At 41.7% G+C, this 14,921-nt stretch overlaps 1 protein-coding gene across 1 annotated transcript in view; it reads right to left on the reverse strand.

The window, feature by feature from the left end:
- Positions 1 to 1,761, reverse strand: part of Eif3e (eukaryotic translation initiation factor 3 subunit E) — a 28,966-nt gene extending 27,205 nt beyond the window's left edge. The window contains exon 1 of the mRNA XM_038343092.1: positions 1,604 to 1,761. Within this exon, the coding sequence (XP_038199020.1) occupies positions 1,604 to 1,693 (90 nt within the window). The 5' untranslated portion in view covers positions 1,694 to 1,761. The remainder of the gene's footprint in view (positions 1 to 1,603) is intronic.
- Between the last annotated feature and the right edge of the window lie 13,160 nt (positions 1,762 to 14,921).

Genomic DNA, 14,921 nt, shown 5'->3' on the forward strand with positions numbered 1-14,921 from the left:
AGGCAGAGGTAGGTGAGTTTGATGCCAGCCTACTCTGTAAGAGCTAGTTTCAGGACAGGCACCAAAGCTACACAGAGAAGCCCTGTCTCGAAAAACAAAACAAAAAACAAAACCGAATTCCAAGTTCCAATATTTAGACACTCCAACATCTGCCTTCCTCATGATGTACTAAGGCCATCTTAGCTAACATCCTCAAAGGAGTCAGTTTCCAGAGTCTCAATTATAGTCTTGCCCTAGCAATAAAGAAATCTACACTTACAATTTCCTCCCTTTGCCTCAAAAACATGAATGCGTAAACACACAAAAAATATGAAATTCATGGAGTTTCAAAATATCTCTGCTACTCACAGAAAGTGAGGAATTTCAGTATGTATTTCTCGTGTACCAAAGGACTCTCATTTACCCAGAAAATGAAACAAAACACACTCTACTTTTTATTTAATCTCTCATGTACAGTACAAAATTCAATGCAAAAAAAAAATGTATTGTCTCACCTGCTAAGCCATTTTTCAGCATGGAACTTTATTACTATCAACAATTTTAGAGTAGTCTACGTGTGTACGTGTGTTTAGAAATCTTCCTATGAACATAAAGAATACACCTGCCATATAAACTGTATCTGGAAGCTTATGTCATCAAAACCAGACTTTTAAAAAAATGCTATTTGAACGCGAACCACCAATCCACAGTTCCCTATGTTATCATCTGTGTCCAGAAACAGAATTCATCAACTTTTCTGGACAAAATTCTATCCTTATGTTGTAGTAGCTTTACTTACTAAAATGCATCAATTTTCTCCAAAAGTCAATGTAAAGCGAAGCCTAATTATTTCTAAACCAGTATTTCTTTGCATACCCCAAAACAAAGTCCAAAAGCCTTAAAACGCTGAAACATGTGTTAAGATGAATTCCCAGAACTACATCCTTAGTGAACATTAACGTCCAAGTCCCATTACGTTACGTCCGAACATCGACACCAGAAAACAAAGTTTACACTGCAGCTTGTGGCACTGTGAATTATTCTTGGTCTTCATCCCCCGCCCCCCGACAACATACGTGACGTTTCTACCAAGCAAATACCTATCAAAGACCAGGAAACTAGGAGCAAAGCATCCACAACTTCCTGAAAATTAAATGGGCCAGATGCTACTTTTTAAGCATACGAGAATCATGTCAAGGGATTCCGCGCACAGCAACCCCAAATCCAAGCCCACCCACTCAATTCCTAAAAGAAACCTTGAAACTTCCGACAGCTTCCGCGGCCCCGCGGCCCGGCGAGCGCGCACCGGGCGCCCCTCCCGCCCCTCCAGCGTAGCCTCGGGCGGGCGACGAGGCCGCCCCCAGGATCCAGCACTACGCAGGAAGCCGTGGCCTCGGCGTCGCCGGACCCCGCGCTGTCACCTCGGACCCCCCAAATCCTCGCCGCCCCGTGCACCCCAACAGCGCGCCCCTTCGCGGGGCGCTGCCATCCCGGGGCCCAGCCGGTGTCAGGGCGGCCCGAGCCGGCTTCCGGCTCGCACGTGTGCCGGCCCGGCCGCCGCCTCCCCGCCTCTCCCGCCGCCTCTCTCGTCCCTACAGCTTCCTCCGCCTCCAAGCTCCCTCACCTCCTTCACGGAGAGAAACTCGAGGAGCGGAAAGACCAGATGCCGATCCAGAAAGTGCGCGATGCGCGTCGTCAAGTCGTACTCCGCCATCTTGCCGGGGGAAAGGAGAGCGTGTCCGCGAAAACTTTATTAAAACAGCGCCCAAAAGCGGACAAGCTCCGCACTGCGCATGTGCGCTCGCGGCTCCTCTAAAGCGGGCGGACGCGGGTCGCGCCTGCGCGTTTTGGTCCCTCCTTCCTCCCCTTTCTTCCTCCCACCCTTCCTCTCCACGCCTCCTGGGTGGGGCTCAAGCCTTTCGCAGACTATCTGCTGTTTCCAAATTCTGCTCTGTTCCCATCTTGTTGCACCAATGAATGTTAGTTCTGCGGAGGAAGGGAACCAAGAGTTCAGTTTTAGATTTGGTGTAGTTTGGCCGCTTATTTGACGTCTAAGCGGAGGGAATAATTGTTAGGTCACGGTACATATTTGAACTCGAACAAAGGCAAAGATCAGACCTAGAGATGTAATAACTCTTGCTAACTTACTGATGGGATTGAAACCATGAACCTGCATAAAGCTAAACTGTCCGCAAGTTTGAAAGAGAGGCGAGGGACGGTAAATCTAGCTACCTCACCTTACTGAAGTGGGGCGATTCAGACCGTAGCACTGGATAATACATGCATTCCTGGAGGTCAACTTGACCGCAGCTGGAATTTACTAAACCCGAGGGCCCACCTTAAATCCCTATCACTTGAGGTCAGAAGACCCGCCTTTAATTTGGGCCACACCTATGGTGGTAGCCAAGATAAGGAAAATAGCTTTTGCTCTTTGCCGGCTTGGGGTCACTCTCCCTGGCAAGTTCATTTCTCCACTGGTCTTAGAGTCCACTTCTGGATTCTGGCACATACTGAAGACCACCTGAGCCACCCAGCCTTGTGAACTGGACACCTACAGGGTTCTTGGACTTTCTATTGGGAGACAGTCATTGTTGGCCTAGATCATAACCTGTAAGGCACTCTAATAAATCCTGTTCACACACACACACACACACACACACACATTCTGACAGTTGTGTCTTTCTAAAGAACCCCGACTAATACAATATAGATGCAGGAGCAAAGAGACGGTATCGTCCTAAGAGCCAAAGGAGGGGAGGAATCCTAGAAGCCGTTAATTAAATGTAATAGCTCTGATACTTCGTGGTGGTAAAGCCTATGTTCACATTTAAATTATTTACAACAATTTATTTTATATTTTATTTATATAAATTATTCACAAGAATTTTCTGCCATTATTATTTGATTGTGGTCCTTTTTTTCCTACTGCTGACCTTAACATAGGAGCTGTTAATAGATTTTGGATGAAAAATCTAACCATGGTGAACTTAAAAGATAAAAGGAGAAAGATTGCAGCAACATATTTTGAGGACCTCAACTAGAAAAATGAGTAGGAGGTGAGATACAGGGAGTGTGCATTAAACAATATGGTTTGGATGCTAATCGTTCTCAGTTCAATACTGATGCAGACAACTAATAGAGAAAGAGTGCTGTAAGAAACTGACTGGAATATGAGCAGAGCACAGACTATCAATCAGGCTGATGCCCAGTACAAATCACCAATGAAATACAGCAGATGGAAAAAGCTGAGCTGATTGGGGATGCTGGGTCTTTTTTTTTATTCAAGATGGTTTCCCTGTGTAACACTCCCAACTATCCTGGAACTAGCTCTTGTAGACCAGGCTGGTCTCGAACTCACAGGGATTCACCTGCCTCTGTTCCTCCCGAGTGCTGGGATTAAAAAGCATGTGCTACCACCACCCAGCTGGGATGCTGTATTTTATGACAGACACGCAGACCTAGAAGAGAGAAATGCACGAGTTCAGGAACAGTTTAAACACCAGAGAAACACACAGGCAGGGAAATGAAAGACTTGAGAACGAGAGCTTGGAAACTTAGCTAAAGACTAGTGTCTACAAAAGAAGATGTGACAGAAAAAAAAAAAGGTGAGTGCCAAATATTAACAGTTGTGAATAATTTGAGATTTATCTTAAGTTCTGGGGAGTATGAAAGATAATAGTTCTATATTTCCGGGAGGTTAATTCTGACAGTTGTGTGGCTAGTGGGTTGGATGAGTGATGTGTGGGCAGGCTGTGGGGGCCTTCAAAGTTAGACTGGGCAAATTTTATTTGACCAGATAGACAATGAAATCCACTTATTGAGTTCTTAAATTGAAAAGACATAAAGAAAGTGATATTTGCCCTTAAAAATGAAACTGGAGTTGATTTATAAACTGGATTAAAGTGGTTACAGATTGGAGACTCTGTTGATTGATTTGCCTGGCTTTTCCCTGGAAATTTCCTTGCTGAATAGTCTTTTTCCTTTTTTTTTTTTGGTATAAGGGAAGTTTATATTTTTAATTATTGAAAACCTAACTTTACTGTGTTTCTTCCTGGTGTTTTCATAAAAGAATTATTACAGAGAAATCATCTGGTCCACTCTGGTAATGTCAGGTGTAAAGTTTGATTCTTATGAATCCATTACATGTTTAGTGGATGTTCTCCATTGAATGATCACCATATCGAGCTCTTGAGAAACAAAGAATGAAAACTAATTCTAGCCCACAAGGAATAGTTACAAAGGGGTGGCAATTATGCAAAGCATAAACCAATCATATCGTGATGTGAAGATTCCCTTGTACACAGTGTTCTTGGAGCTTGGCAGAGTTGAGGCAAGAACACTTTCTTTCTCAGTAGCTTACTTTTGCAACAAAGGTTCATTTGGGAGCCTCAACTGAGAAATTCCTCCATCAGACTGGGTTGTAGGCAAGTCTGTGTGTTGTTTTCTTGTTTGACAATTGATATGGGAGGACTCAGGCTACTGTGGGATACGTCACTGCTCTGTTGATCCTGGGTTGTCTAAGAAAGTAGGCTGGACCAGCAGCAACGAGGAGCAACCCAAATAAACAACATTCTCCAAAGCCTCTAATTCAATGTCTGCCTTTGAGTTCTATCCTGACTTCGTTTTCTGGCAGAGTGTCAGTTATAAAGATGAAGAAAGTTCTTTGCTCCTGCACTTGCTTTTGCCATGTTGTTCGTCACAGTAACAGCAATCAAACTAAGACAAATATTGTCGCCAGAGACTGGGCTATTGCCTTGATAGACCTGACCAGGTTGTCATTGGAGAGTTGTGAAGGATTTTGGAACCTGGGGCTGAAAAAGCGCTGTGTGTCCAGAGCTTATTGCGCTATTGTGGGAACATTGAAGACAGTACCAAGAGTGACAGGGAATGGTGAAGGCCTGGCTTCTGATGTTTCAGTGGGAAGAGAGTCCTTCAAAAACTCTATCAGGGTCACAAGAGACCAGCATGACTGAAGCGAGACCTTTGTTTTAGGGGCATAACTGATGCTGGTTAGCTTGATATGAGAAATCAGTTGTGATTAAGAGACCAGCATCGTTGAGGTTAAATCTTCTGGGAGTATTTCCTCAGGATTAGGGGGACAAGCTGCATTTTATGCTAGCAGATGAACTTCATGTAAGAATTGTCCACATGGTTCTAGTGTTGGTAGCAGGAAAGCTGCAGGACCAAAGAGGACAAGGAGAGCATCTTACACTCGTTCCCTAAGTTTGGCTCTACTGAAATTGAATCTCTAGACCAGGCTGGTATCAAACTCAGAGATCCTTCTGCCTCTGTCTCTGGAGTGCTGGGATTAAAGCTGTGTACTACCACACCTAGTTCTAATCCCTTTTTACAAATTGGAAACTGAGCTGGATAGAATCTTGCCCTGAGGTCACCATTCCCTTTATTTCATTTCTTAATCTGTTTATCTCCTTGAAAATAGGACTTAGCTCTATTTGACTTCCTGTTGTTCTTTTTCTCACTGAATTGTACATATTTTGTTTTTACTTTCTCAACTCGCTTCATTTCATTATAAATCTTCATTAGAGTTAACACTAATAACCACACAACATAGTCAATACTAGGCTGTTTCCATATTTCTTCTGCCAATAGAAATAACCCAAATCTCTCCTCCAGCCTTATGCAGACTCTTTGAACAATGGCAAAAGGCAGCTACATTTTTCACCAAAATATCACAAGAATGATCTCTTGGCAACATGCTAAGATCCTTCAATGAAACTTCTTGAGCCAGGATCCCACAATCAAATGTCCCATATTCCTACTAACCTAAAGTATCGAAGTCCAAATTCCTCCAAACAAAAATATGGTCAGCTCTCTCACAGTAATACCCTATTCCTGGTACCAACTTCTGTCTTAGGGTTTCTGTTGCTGTGAAGAGATAGCATGACCACAGCAAGTCTTAAAAGAAAAAAATATTTAATTGGGGTGGCTTATAGTTTTAGAGGTTCAATCCATTATCATCATGGTTTGACCCGGTGACATATAGGCAGACATGGTGCTGGAGAAGGAGCTGAGCATTCTACATCTTGATCGGCAGGCAGCAGAAAAATTAACTGTGTCTCTGAGCATAGCTTGAACAAAAGAGAACTCAAAGTCCACCCCCACAGTGACACAATTCCTGCAACAAGGCCACACTTGCTCCAAAACCCCTCCTAATTGTGCCACTACCAATGAGCTTATGGGAGCCAATTGTATTCAAACTCATGCTTGAGAAATGTGAATATGACAACTATTTGATACTCTAATTCTAATTCCTGTCTTAGTACCTTGACATAACAAATAATAAATGTTTTAGAAAAGTATGAAGGTATATAAAAAGCCAAGTGTCCAGAACTATGTGATCTTAAAAAATCTGTATTTGATATTCTCGAATGAATGTCTACAACAGACCCAATTTTAACAATCAGAATGTTTGTTAAGAATCAATGTCTCTTTTATATATTTCTAACGAGCGATGATGCCACCCTAATCTGACTGTCCTTTTCTGTACTGCCTGACAGTGCTTAACGTATTTTGGTACATCTGCCTTCTTCAGTTTTATTTCCATTTCATTTTGTCAATGCATATTCAGTTCTTAATCAGTGCCAGACCGTGTGAGAGTCATAGAGTAAACCCCACTGACATACTGTTACTCTGAAAAGAATTCATAACAGGGCAGAAGGATAGATATATAAAGCCAGAATAACACTGCAGTAGATAAGCAATGATATCTATGAGAATGCATTGTTACACATTGATCTGATTAGATTAAAAGCATACACACAGTTAATATGAGCATCTTATTTCTTTGGTTCTTATGGCAAAGTACTCGCTGTTTCTTGTATTATCTTTGGAAGATGACTTCTTCTTGACCTCATTCTCTTGCTCCCGAGGGACCTTCCTGAACTCCCCATGTACTGATTACACCCAGTGCCTGTGTGAGCATTTCCAGAAGCCTCATTCAACCTTGCTGTCATCGTCACTGAAGAATCACACAGAGAAAAGGCACCTTGGGAGAACTTTAACCCACTCTCTTCACCAATCACCTCATATAACGCTAGAATTGACAGCTAATTGCCCCCGAGCTCTGTGGCCCTCGAGTAGGTAAACTAGAAGGATGCAAAGAAATAGAATGTCACTGTTCCTCCTCATCCATCCCCAACACTAGGACCTGGAATGTAACAACTCAGTTATTTGGGAGGCATGTAACAATTCACAGTACAGTGGAGTATGTCATAGGAATCTGATTTGTGATGAGTCTTTAAGATTCCATAATCTAAATAAACCACTAACTAATTCAGAATATCCCTTTATATGTTAAGTATTTCTCTTTCTCTGTGTCTTTTATAAAATATTCCACGTCTATGTTACTTATCTTGAACCCTTTCAGTGGTACTGAGCACTGTGATAGATTAATTTATGGATGGGCAGGATCTGGTGCTACTAGAGCCAATATATTTAGTTTTACTAGGTCTAGAATGAAGTATATTTTTCTGCCTATATTCCATGTACCTATGGATATAAAGAATAGGGAGGCCTGTAGATGTTTCCAAAGAAAACAGCACAGTTCCTGAGCTGTTTGTTATTACACCCAAAATAAACGGACACTGTGAGGTTCTGTGTATGGCTAGAGAAGTCTCCCTTGACTTGCCTATTCAGGAAGGTGTCTCTCAGATTCTTACCACATAGCCTTGTTTATTTGGTTAGTGGATTTGGTTCAAGGTGATTGGAATGGATAATCTTTGTTGTCAACTTGGCTATGTCTGGAATCAACTAAAACGCAAGCAACTGGGCACACCTGAGAGGAATTTTCTTGATTGGATCAGTTGAGGTCAGAAGAATCACCTTAAATCTGGGCCGCACCTTCTGGTGGCAGTCTAAATAAAAGCACACAGAACCCGAAAGCTTTTGCTTTTCGCCTGGTTGCCCTCACTTTTGCCGGAAAGTTCATCTATCCTGTTACTGAAGCAGCTGTCTGGGAATCCTCAGACTCCAGCATCAGACTGAGCCAGATGAGATATTTAGTCTGTGGACTGAACAGCTATTGGGTCGTTGGCCTTTCTATTATGGGAGACAGTCATAGCTGCAGTATCTGGGTCACAGCCTGTGAGACACTTTAATAAGTCCACTTTAGACTTGCAAATACAAACTTTATCAGTTCTGTTCCTTTGGAGAACCCTGAGTAATATAGTAATTCTGCAAAGACGGGCCTTGTTCATTACTATGCAAGGCTTATTTGTTACCATAGATAGCTATCTGCTGAGTTAATTAGTAAGTGATTTAGTCTGAATAAGCATATTTGTGTTCTGAAGATCCCTTAGAGGACATAAAGACTAGTGGCATTCCTGGAGTCAGTGGGTAGGAAAGAATGAGAACTATAGGAGGAAAAGGTAAAGTCAGCAAACGCCTTGAATCCGGGTACTTGTTCTCTGACAGGGAGACCTGTGCTTTCCCAGTCTTCAGTGTAGATGGAGATGTACTGCCTGGCAGGCGAGGGTGGGAACTAGTTCTGGTCTAGATGACTTCCTTGAGTGCGGGAGGCAGAGGATGGAGGAGCTGTCGGGGAGAAGTCAATCTCTCTGTTTCACAGACATATCCTGCACCTATCATGTGTCAAGTCAGGCCGAACAGAACATGTTTTAGGGACGATTAGGAGGCAGCAATAGGCACAGAGCAGGACTCACGGCCTGCCGCTGTGGGATTTGTGTACTGGCTTGATTAACTGCTCTCATCTCTTCTTTTGGTCTTCAAAATAATCTCAGTATATTTTCAAATGACCACTCCCCGATTTTCTTTGGCATAGTCTATATTGTGCTTATCTGCTGCCGTGTTCTGGAAATGTTCTTTCTCTGTGGTGAGTTCTTTCACCTCGAAGCTGTGTTCTTCTGGGTCGAGTCGTCTTCCACACCAGGGAACATGTCACAGCTTTAGGCTTGTTTCTGTAGCTCAGGTCATAGTCTGCTTTTAGTTTGCTCATTTTTGTGGGTTCACATCTATTGATTGTTTCCTTTTTAGATATTTTAGCTTACTCCTTTTCCTTTGTCTTTAATAATTTTGGGCGGAATTTCCCCCTTCATACTCTCCTGGTGCTGATTTCTATGGGAAATCAGTTTGTCTTGACTGTCTACAGTGATACAAAGCAAAGGAAATCTTTTAGTCTTCAATAAGCTCCCTCTTCTATTGTTCTAAGTAGTGGTTTAAACCTTGCTGGACTGCTCCGTGATTCTCTGGAACTGGCTCACTCCTACTCCCAGGCCCATGGCAACCTTTCTTCCCTTTGACATCACTGGTCCCTGTACTGATGGACTCCTGCTGGCTGGAGAGCTGCCCTGAAGAAATGCATAGCGGGCCTGACCCCATGGGGACTAAGTGATGTTGAGACCATTACACAAACCCGACTGCCCAAGTACCCATTATAGCCAGGCTCACCTCTGGGCACTTTTACCAGTATCTGGCTGTGCCATCCAGGCATAGGCTTCAGCTGGACTTCCACCAGCCAGTTTCTTTCCACACAGACTTGACCAGTCACTGTATCTTTGTTAAGAGGGTGCTCCCAACAGCTTGAATTTGGGGACCTCTATGCTTTGATGTAAATGTGCAGGAGTTTTGTGTCTCCCTCTGAGTTGTAGGTTAATTTTAGCAATTTGCAAATTAACAGGTAGACTATCTTGAGTAATTTAGGGATCAACTCTAAGAATTCTAAAATTGATAGCCTGAACCGGTGACAGGCTTGCTGTAGGAAATACTAGAGCCAGTAGTTACCGGCACACTGGGGCGTGGCTTCTTACACTGTTTATGCTGATGTAAAGCATGCTTCCGGCCTCTTTTCTAGACTCTGTTCTCTGTTCCAGCAGAGGATTCTGATTTATGAGTCTACCCCTAAATAAATAACCGTCTATTATTCTCAATTCTGAGCTAGTGTGGGTTTTCTAAAGAGTCCATCTTCACACGCTGACTCCTGCTTACTGCCAATCACCATCAACTATACTTAAAGCTGAAACAAGTTTTGGGACTAGTTATAGGCAGTGCCTCCCAGACACGTTCATTTAAGAGTAGCCCCAAATATTTGTCAAGTGCACATATTTTTGTATTCTGTATCTCTATTGCTACCTCCTGTTTACCTGCCTGCTTCTTTGCTAACCAGGTCTGCTGTGTTCTGCTGTACCCACCTGCTCCATTCTACTATAGATCACCTAACGTACATATATTACTCCATCACCTGTTAACTCATGGCCAAACTCTAACCCACCTGGCAAAGCTTTGAAGATACCCAGTGAATGGGACCTTTCTCCCCTGGTCTGACCTTTTGGCCTTCAAACTCAGGGTGTTAATTGTACCTGTGTGTGTCAGGCAGGTATCGAACATGCTTCCAAGTCTTAGTGCTTTTAATCTGCTTGGTATTCCATTCCTCTTTTCCTTCTTCTTGTTAACAACAAGCTTAGTGGTAAACTATGTGTAAACCCTTAGGTTTGTTCCTGAGTACCACCAAAAGGAGAGAGGAGAGAAAAGAGAGAGAAAGAGAGAGAGAGAGAGAGAGAGAGAGAGAGAGAGAGAGAGAGGAATGAATGAATGAAGGAAGGAAGGAAGGAAGGAAGGAACAAAGGAAGGAAGGAAGGAAGGAACAAAGGAAGAAAGGGAGGGAGGGAGGGAGGGAGGGAGGGAGGGAGGGAGGGAGGGAGGGAGGGGGGAAGGAATAGGATACCTTTCTTAAGGGCATTGCAGCAATTGTTTGACTTAATGTTCAAACATTTTACCATTGTCTCTGTTCTTGTATCCACAAACTTTGTTGTTACAGGTAAAACATGTGGCTTTATGTTTTGGAAAGAAAAAAGCAGAAACCCCCTGTGAGGGGCAGTACACCTTTAGCAATTTCTGGCCTTTCATTTTGATCTCTGATTTATCACACACCTTCACAATTTTACTAGTGTCAGGAGGAGGGCTGTTTTCTTTTGGAATGTTACATTCTTGAGGGATGAAGTGTTCATTCAGAGTCTTTAACACTGCAGTAGAGTGCCCCCTGAGTGTTTAGCATCTGGATTCAGCCGTCATCACAGTAATGAGAGATAGAGCAGGCCAGATCTGATTCTTTCCAGGGGGAAATGGCAGACCAACACCAAATCCACTGTAGCTCTTTGCAGTGTTGCAGAAGTAATGGACCAATAATGCAGCTATACGATATTCTTCTGCAGCCTTGCATCCAAAGTACCTTATTGTCACCAATTCCATATCCACATATATTTCTTTTATATATATGAAACATTTCCAATAATGAATGAAATTGCTATAAAAATTTTAGGGCTTACAAGCCATAACTTTCATAAATCAGTTACAAATTATTATTCTAAACTAATTTTTCTTATATACACATAATAGTATTTTTCTTTTTCACCACTAAGGTTAAGAACATTAGGGCTTCTGAAATATAATGAAGAGCCCATGTTTCCTCAAACTTACTGCTTTAGTATTACCGAAACTGTATGTCTGATTTGCTTCATGTATGTTTAAAAGTCCCTGACACTCCCAGCATGGGCAGATCTCTGTAATTTCGAGGCCAGCCTGGTCTACAGAGAGAGAGAGAGAGTCAGGACAGGCTGCAAATCTCCAGAGACAAACCCTGCCTTGAAAAAAACAGAAACCAAAAGCCAAACCAAAACAAACCCACGCGCCCCCCCCCCTCAAAAAAAGAAAAAAGAAGAAAAAGTTCCTGTTACTTATATCATCAAAACCATAAATATGCAAAATAAATATAAACTGTGAAGAAAACAAACTCTTTGGTGGAACAGCCACTTACGGGCCATTGCTGCTCCACACACATGAAAAGGCTCATCAGTAGTGAGACAGAGAGGATAGCTCATTTATTTAGCACAATGATTACACCTTGTTGTTTGAATATTAGCTCAATCAGACAATACGATTAGAAACTCTACAGACAAAAGGATTGATGAATAGATTTACATAACATGTCCAAGGTCACAAAACTAGAAGACAGCAGTTAGGAAGTCTGACTTGGAGATTTCTTAATCATTTAGCTAAACTCACAGATAGGAATATATTTTTTGAGAGGCTTTATTGTGGGTCATAGGTACATACATATATAAATACATACATATGTACACACACATGGTGTAGGAGGTTGTTCTGTTTATATGTTGCTCTCATTGGTTAATCAGTAAAGAAACTGCTTAGCCTGATAGGGCAGAACTTAGGTATGTGGGGAGACAGCACTGAATTCTGGGAGGAAGAAAGCAGAGTCAGAGAGAGAACCGCCATGGAGACACCAGGTCAGACATGCTAAATCTTTCCCGGTAAGCCATGACCTCTTGGTGACCACAGATTAGTAGAAATGGGTTAAATCAAGATGTAAGAATTAGCCAATAAGAAGTTAGAGCTAACAGGCCAGGCAGTGTTTAAATGAATACAGTTTCTGTGTGGTTATTTTGGGTGTAAGCTAGCTGGGCGGCCAGAACAAACAAAGGGCCACCCTCCTTGTGCAACACACACACACACACACACACACACACACACACACACACACACACACACACACACACACATACACACACGTATAGTTTAACAAGTTTTTAAAAATCATTTTAGGTGTATGGTCCAGTAGGGTATCCTATATTCAAACTTTCATGTAGCAGATTTCCAGGACTTGGCACACTTTACAGAACTGAAACTTTATACCTATTAGATAACATGTCCTATTTCTCCTCCTCCACAGTACCTGGTAACCATTATTCTACTTTATGATTCCGTGAATTTGACTACTTTAGATATCTCATCTAAGTAGAATCATTTGTCATTTGTCTTTTTTTTTTGTGGCTGGCTTGTTTCAGTTAGAATTCTGTCCTCAAGATTCATCTTGTTATAACATGTGCCAGAATTTCTTTTTAAGGCTGAGTAATATTCAGTTGTATGTATATACCACATTTTGTTGATTCATTCAACAGAATGGCCTCATGCCCCACCCCCTATATTCTGTAGTTTTCTTGAAGTTGGGCTAAAGATTATGACTGACATTAGCCAATGTGCTATGGTTTTAGAAGTGCCATGTATCCGATAATTGCAGAACTTATACCCAAAGGGCAATACTTCAGGTCCCTCATTCCCTGCTATGGTAAACTAGAATGATGTATTAAAGGTATCTCAGGAGCATGCTGTAGATAGCCTTAGAATCCTCAAGTAAAGTTGGAATAACGGTTTGTAAGGAAACCCTTGCCTCCAGTGTAGAGTTTGGAGGTTTCAAAAACAAACTTACCTTGTTCTGAAGTTTCAGGGTTGGCTAGTTATTATAGCTAGGTACGATCTATCCTATTTATCACTGTGTGTCCCATCAGATGACTTAAATAATATTAGGATCTCTTAAGAATTAAGTTTGTTGTTACTTAAGCATTGTAGAATTGCCAATAATGTAATAGAACTGCTTGGATGACTAAATGAGGATAGTAGGTGAAAATTTTTGGCATCTTTCTTCTGTATGGTAAGTGGCATTGGATGAGAATGATTTCCTAAAATAACAACTCTTTTAATGATATTCATAGAATCAGATGTCCTGATGTTATGATTGTTTCTTACAGCAGTATTACAAGGCCGATGATATTATCTCTCACATTTATAGCCAGGGGAAAGAAGCGTGGAGTAGTTAAATGGTTTACCCAAGACCATTGCACAAAGTTCTTATGAAATAGAAGAAGCTTCTATCCCAGTACAGCTTGAATTCCAAATCTGCGGTCTTTCATCATTTGTGACATAATCATTCATCAGTTACATGCACATAAAACCCTTGTCTGGGTCACTCATTTTTTTTTTTTTAGAGATGTTTGTTGGTTGCTGACCACATAAGATGTCCTACTTTAGCATTAGAGGTACAAAGGTAAACAACAAACCATTTTGTTCCAAAGGAAATTTCACTCTTTCTCAGGCAAGCAAATTTGTCATGATAAATTGGTGCAACCTGCATAGGACTGCGAGGGAAGATGTGCTGCTGATAATTATGGGACTAGAGGGAGGCTGGAAGGAGGTGATGAAACTTTAGCTGAATATTTGTTTCTTTTCTTTTCTTAAAATATTTATTTCATGTTTATTGGTGTTTTTGCCTGCATGTATGTCTGTACGAGGGTGTCAGGTCCACTGGAACTGGAGTTACAGACAGTTGTAAGCCACCATATGGGTGCTGGGAATTGAACCCGGGCCCTCTGGAAGAGCAACCTGTGTTCTTAACCACTGAGCCATCTCTCCAGCCCTTTAGCTGAATATCTGAAGATGAATGTGGGATGGTCTGACCTTTAGGTTATGTGATTGTAAAAAAATAATAAACACAAAAATTTAGCATTTCTTAAAACATGTGAGAATAAAATTAAACAGTTACTTTTAGAGGGAGGGAGTATGGAGGCCAGTCTGTACATCTTAAACTCTACTTGGTATTTCTCCACAGTAATTCAGAAGTCTGACACAGTTTGTTATTTGAGCAGGCTTTTGTCCATGGCCAGTACTAATACAGAGTAAGGTCAAGGACCAGAAGAATGGGTCCGCAGGTTAAAGCACTTGCCACACAAACCAGAAAACCTCAGTCTGATTTGGATCCTGAAGTGGAAGGAAAGCAAAAACCAATTCCAGATATTGTCTTCTGATTTCCACACATATACCGTGACATGAAAGTGCTTTCAAACAAATGTGCACGTATGAGCGCATGCACACACACACACACACACACACACACACACACACACACAAATATAAATGAACTGCTTGAAAAAAATAATGTAAATAGGACTGTTGCAGATTATTAAAACATTTGACTACCCAGAGAAAAACTTTTCTGGTTTAAAAACAACTGTGGTGACTGGATAATGGATTTGGTTGCTAAGACTGGGCATATTATTGAGTCTCAGACAGAAACCAAGAATGGCATCATGCATAACTTTTACTTCTTGAAGAGAAAA

This window comes from Arvicola amphibius, chromosome 9 (assembly GCF_903992535.2).
Source record: "Arvicola amphibius chromosome 9, mArvAmp1.2, whole genome shotgun sequence".
In the NCBI taxonomy this organism is placed as follows: Eukaryota; Metazoa; Chordata; class Mammalia; order Rodentia; family Cricetidae; genus Arvicola; species Arvicola amphibius.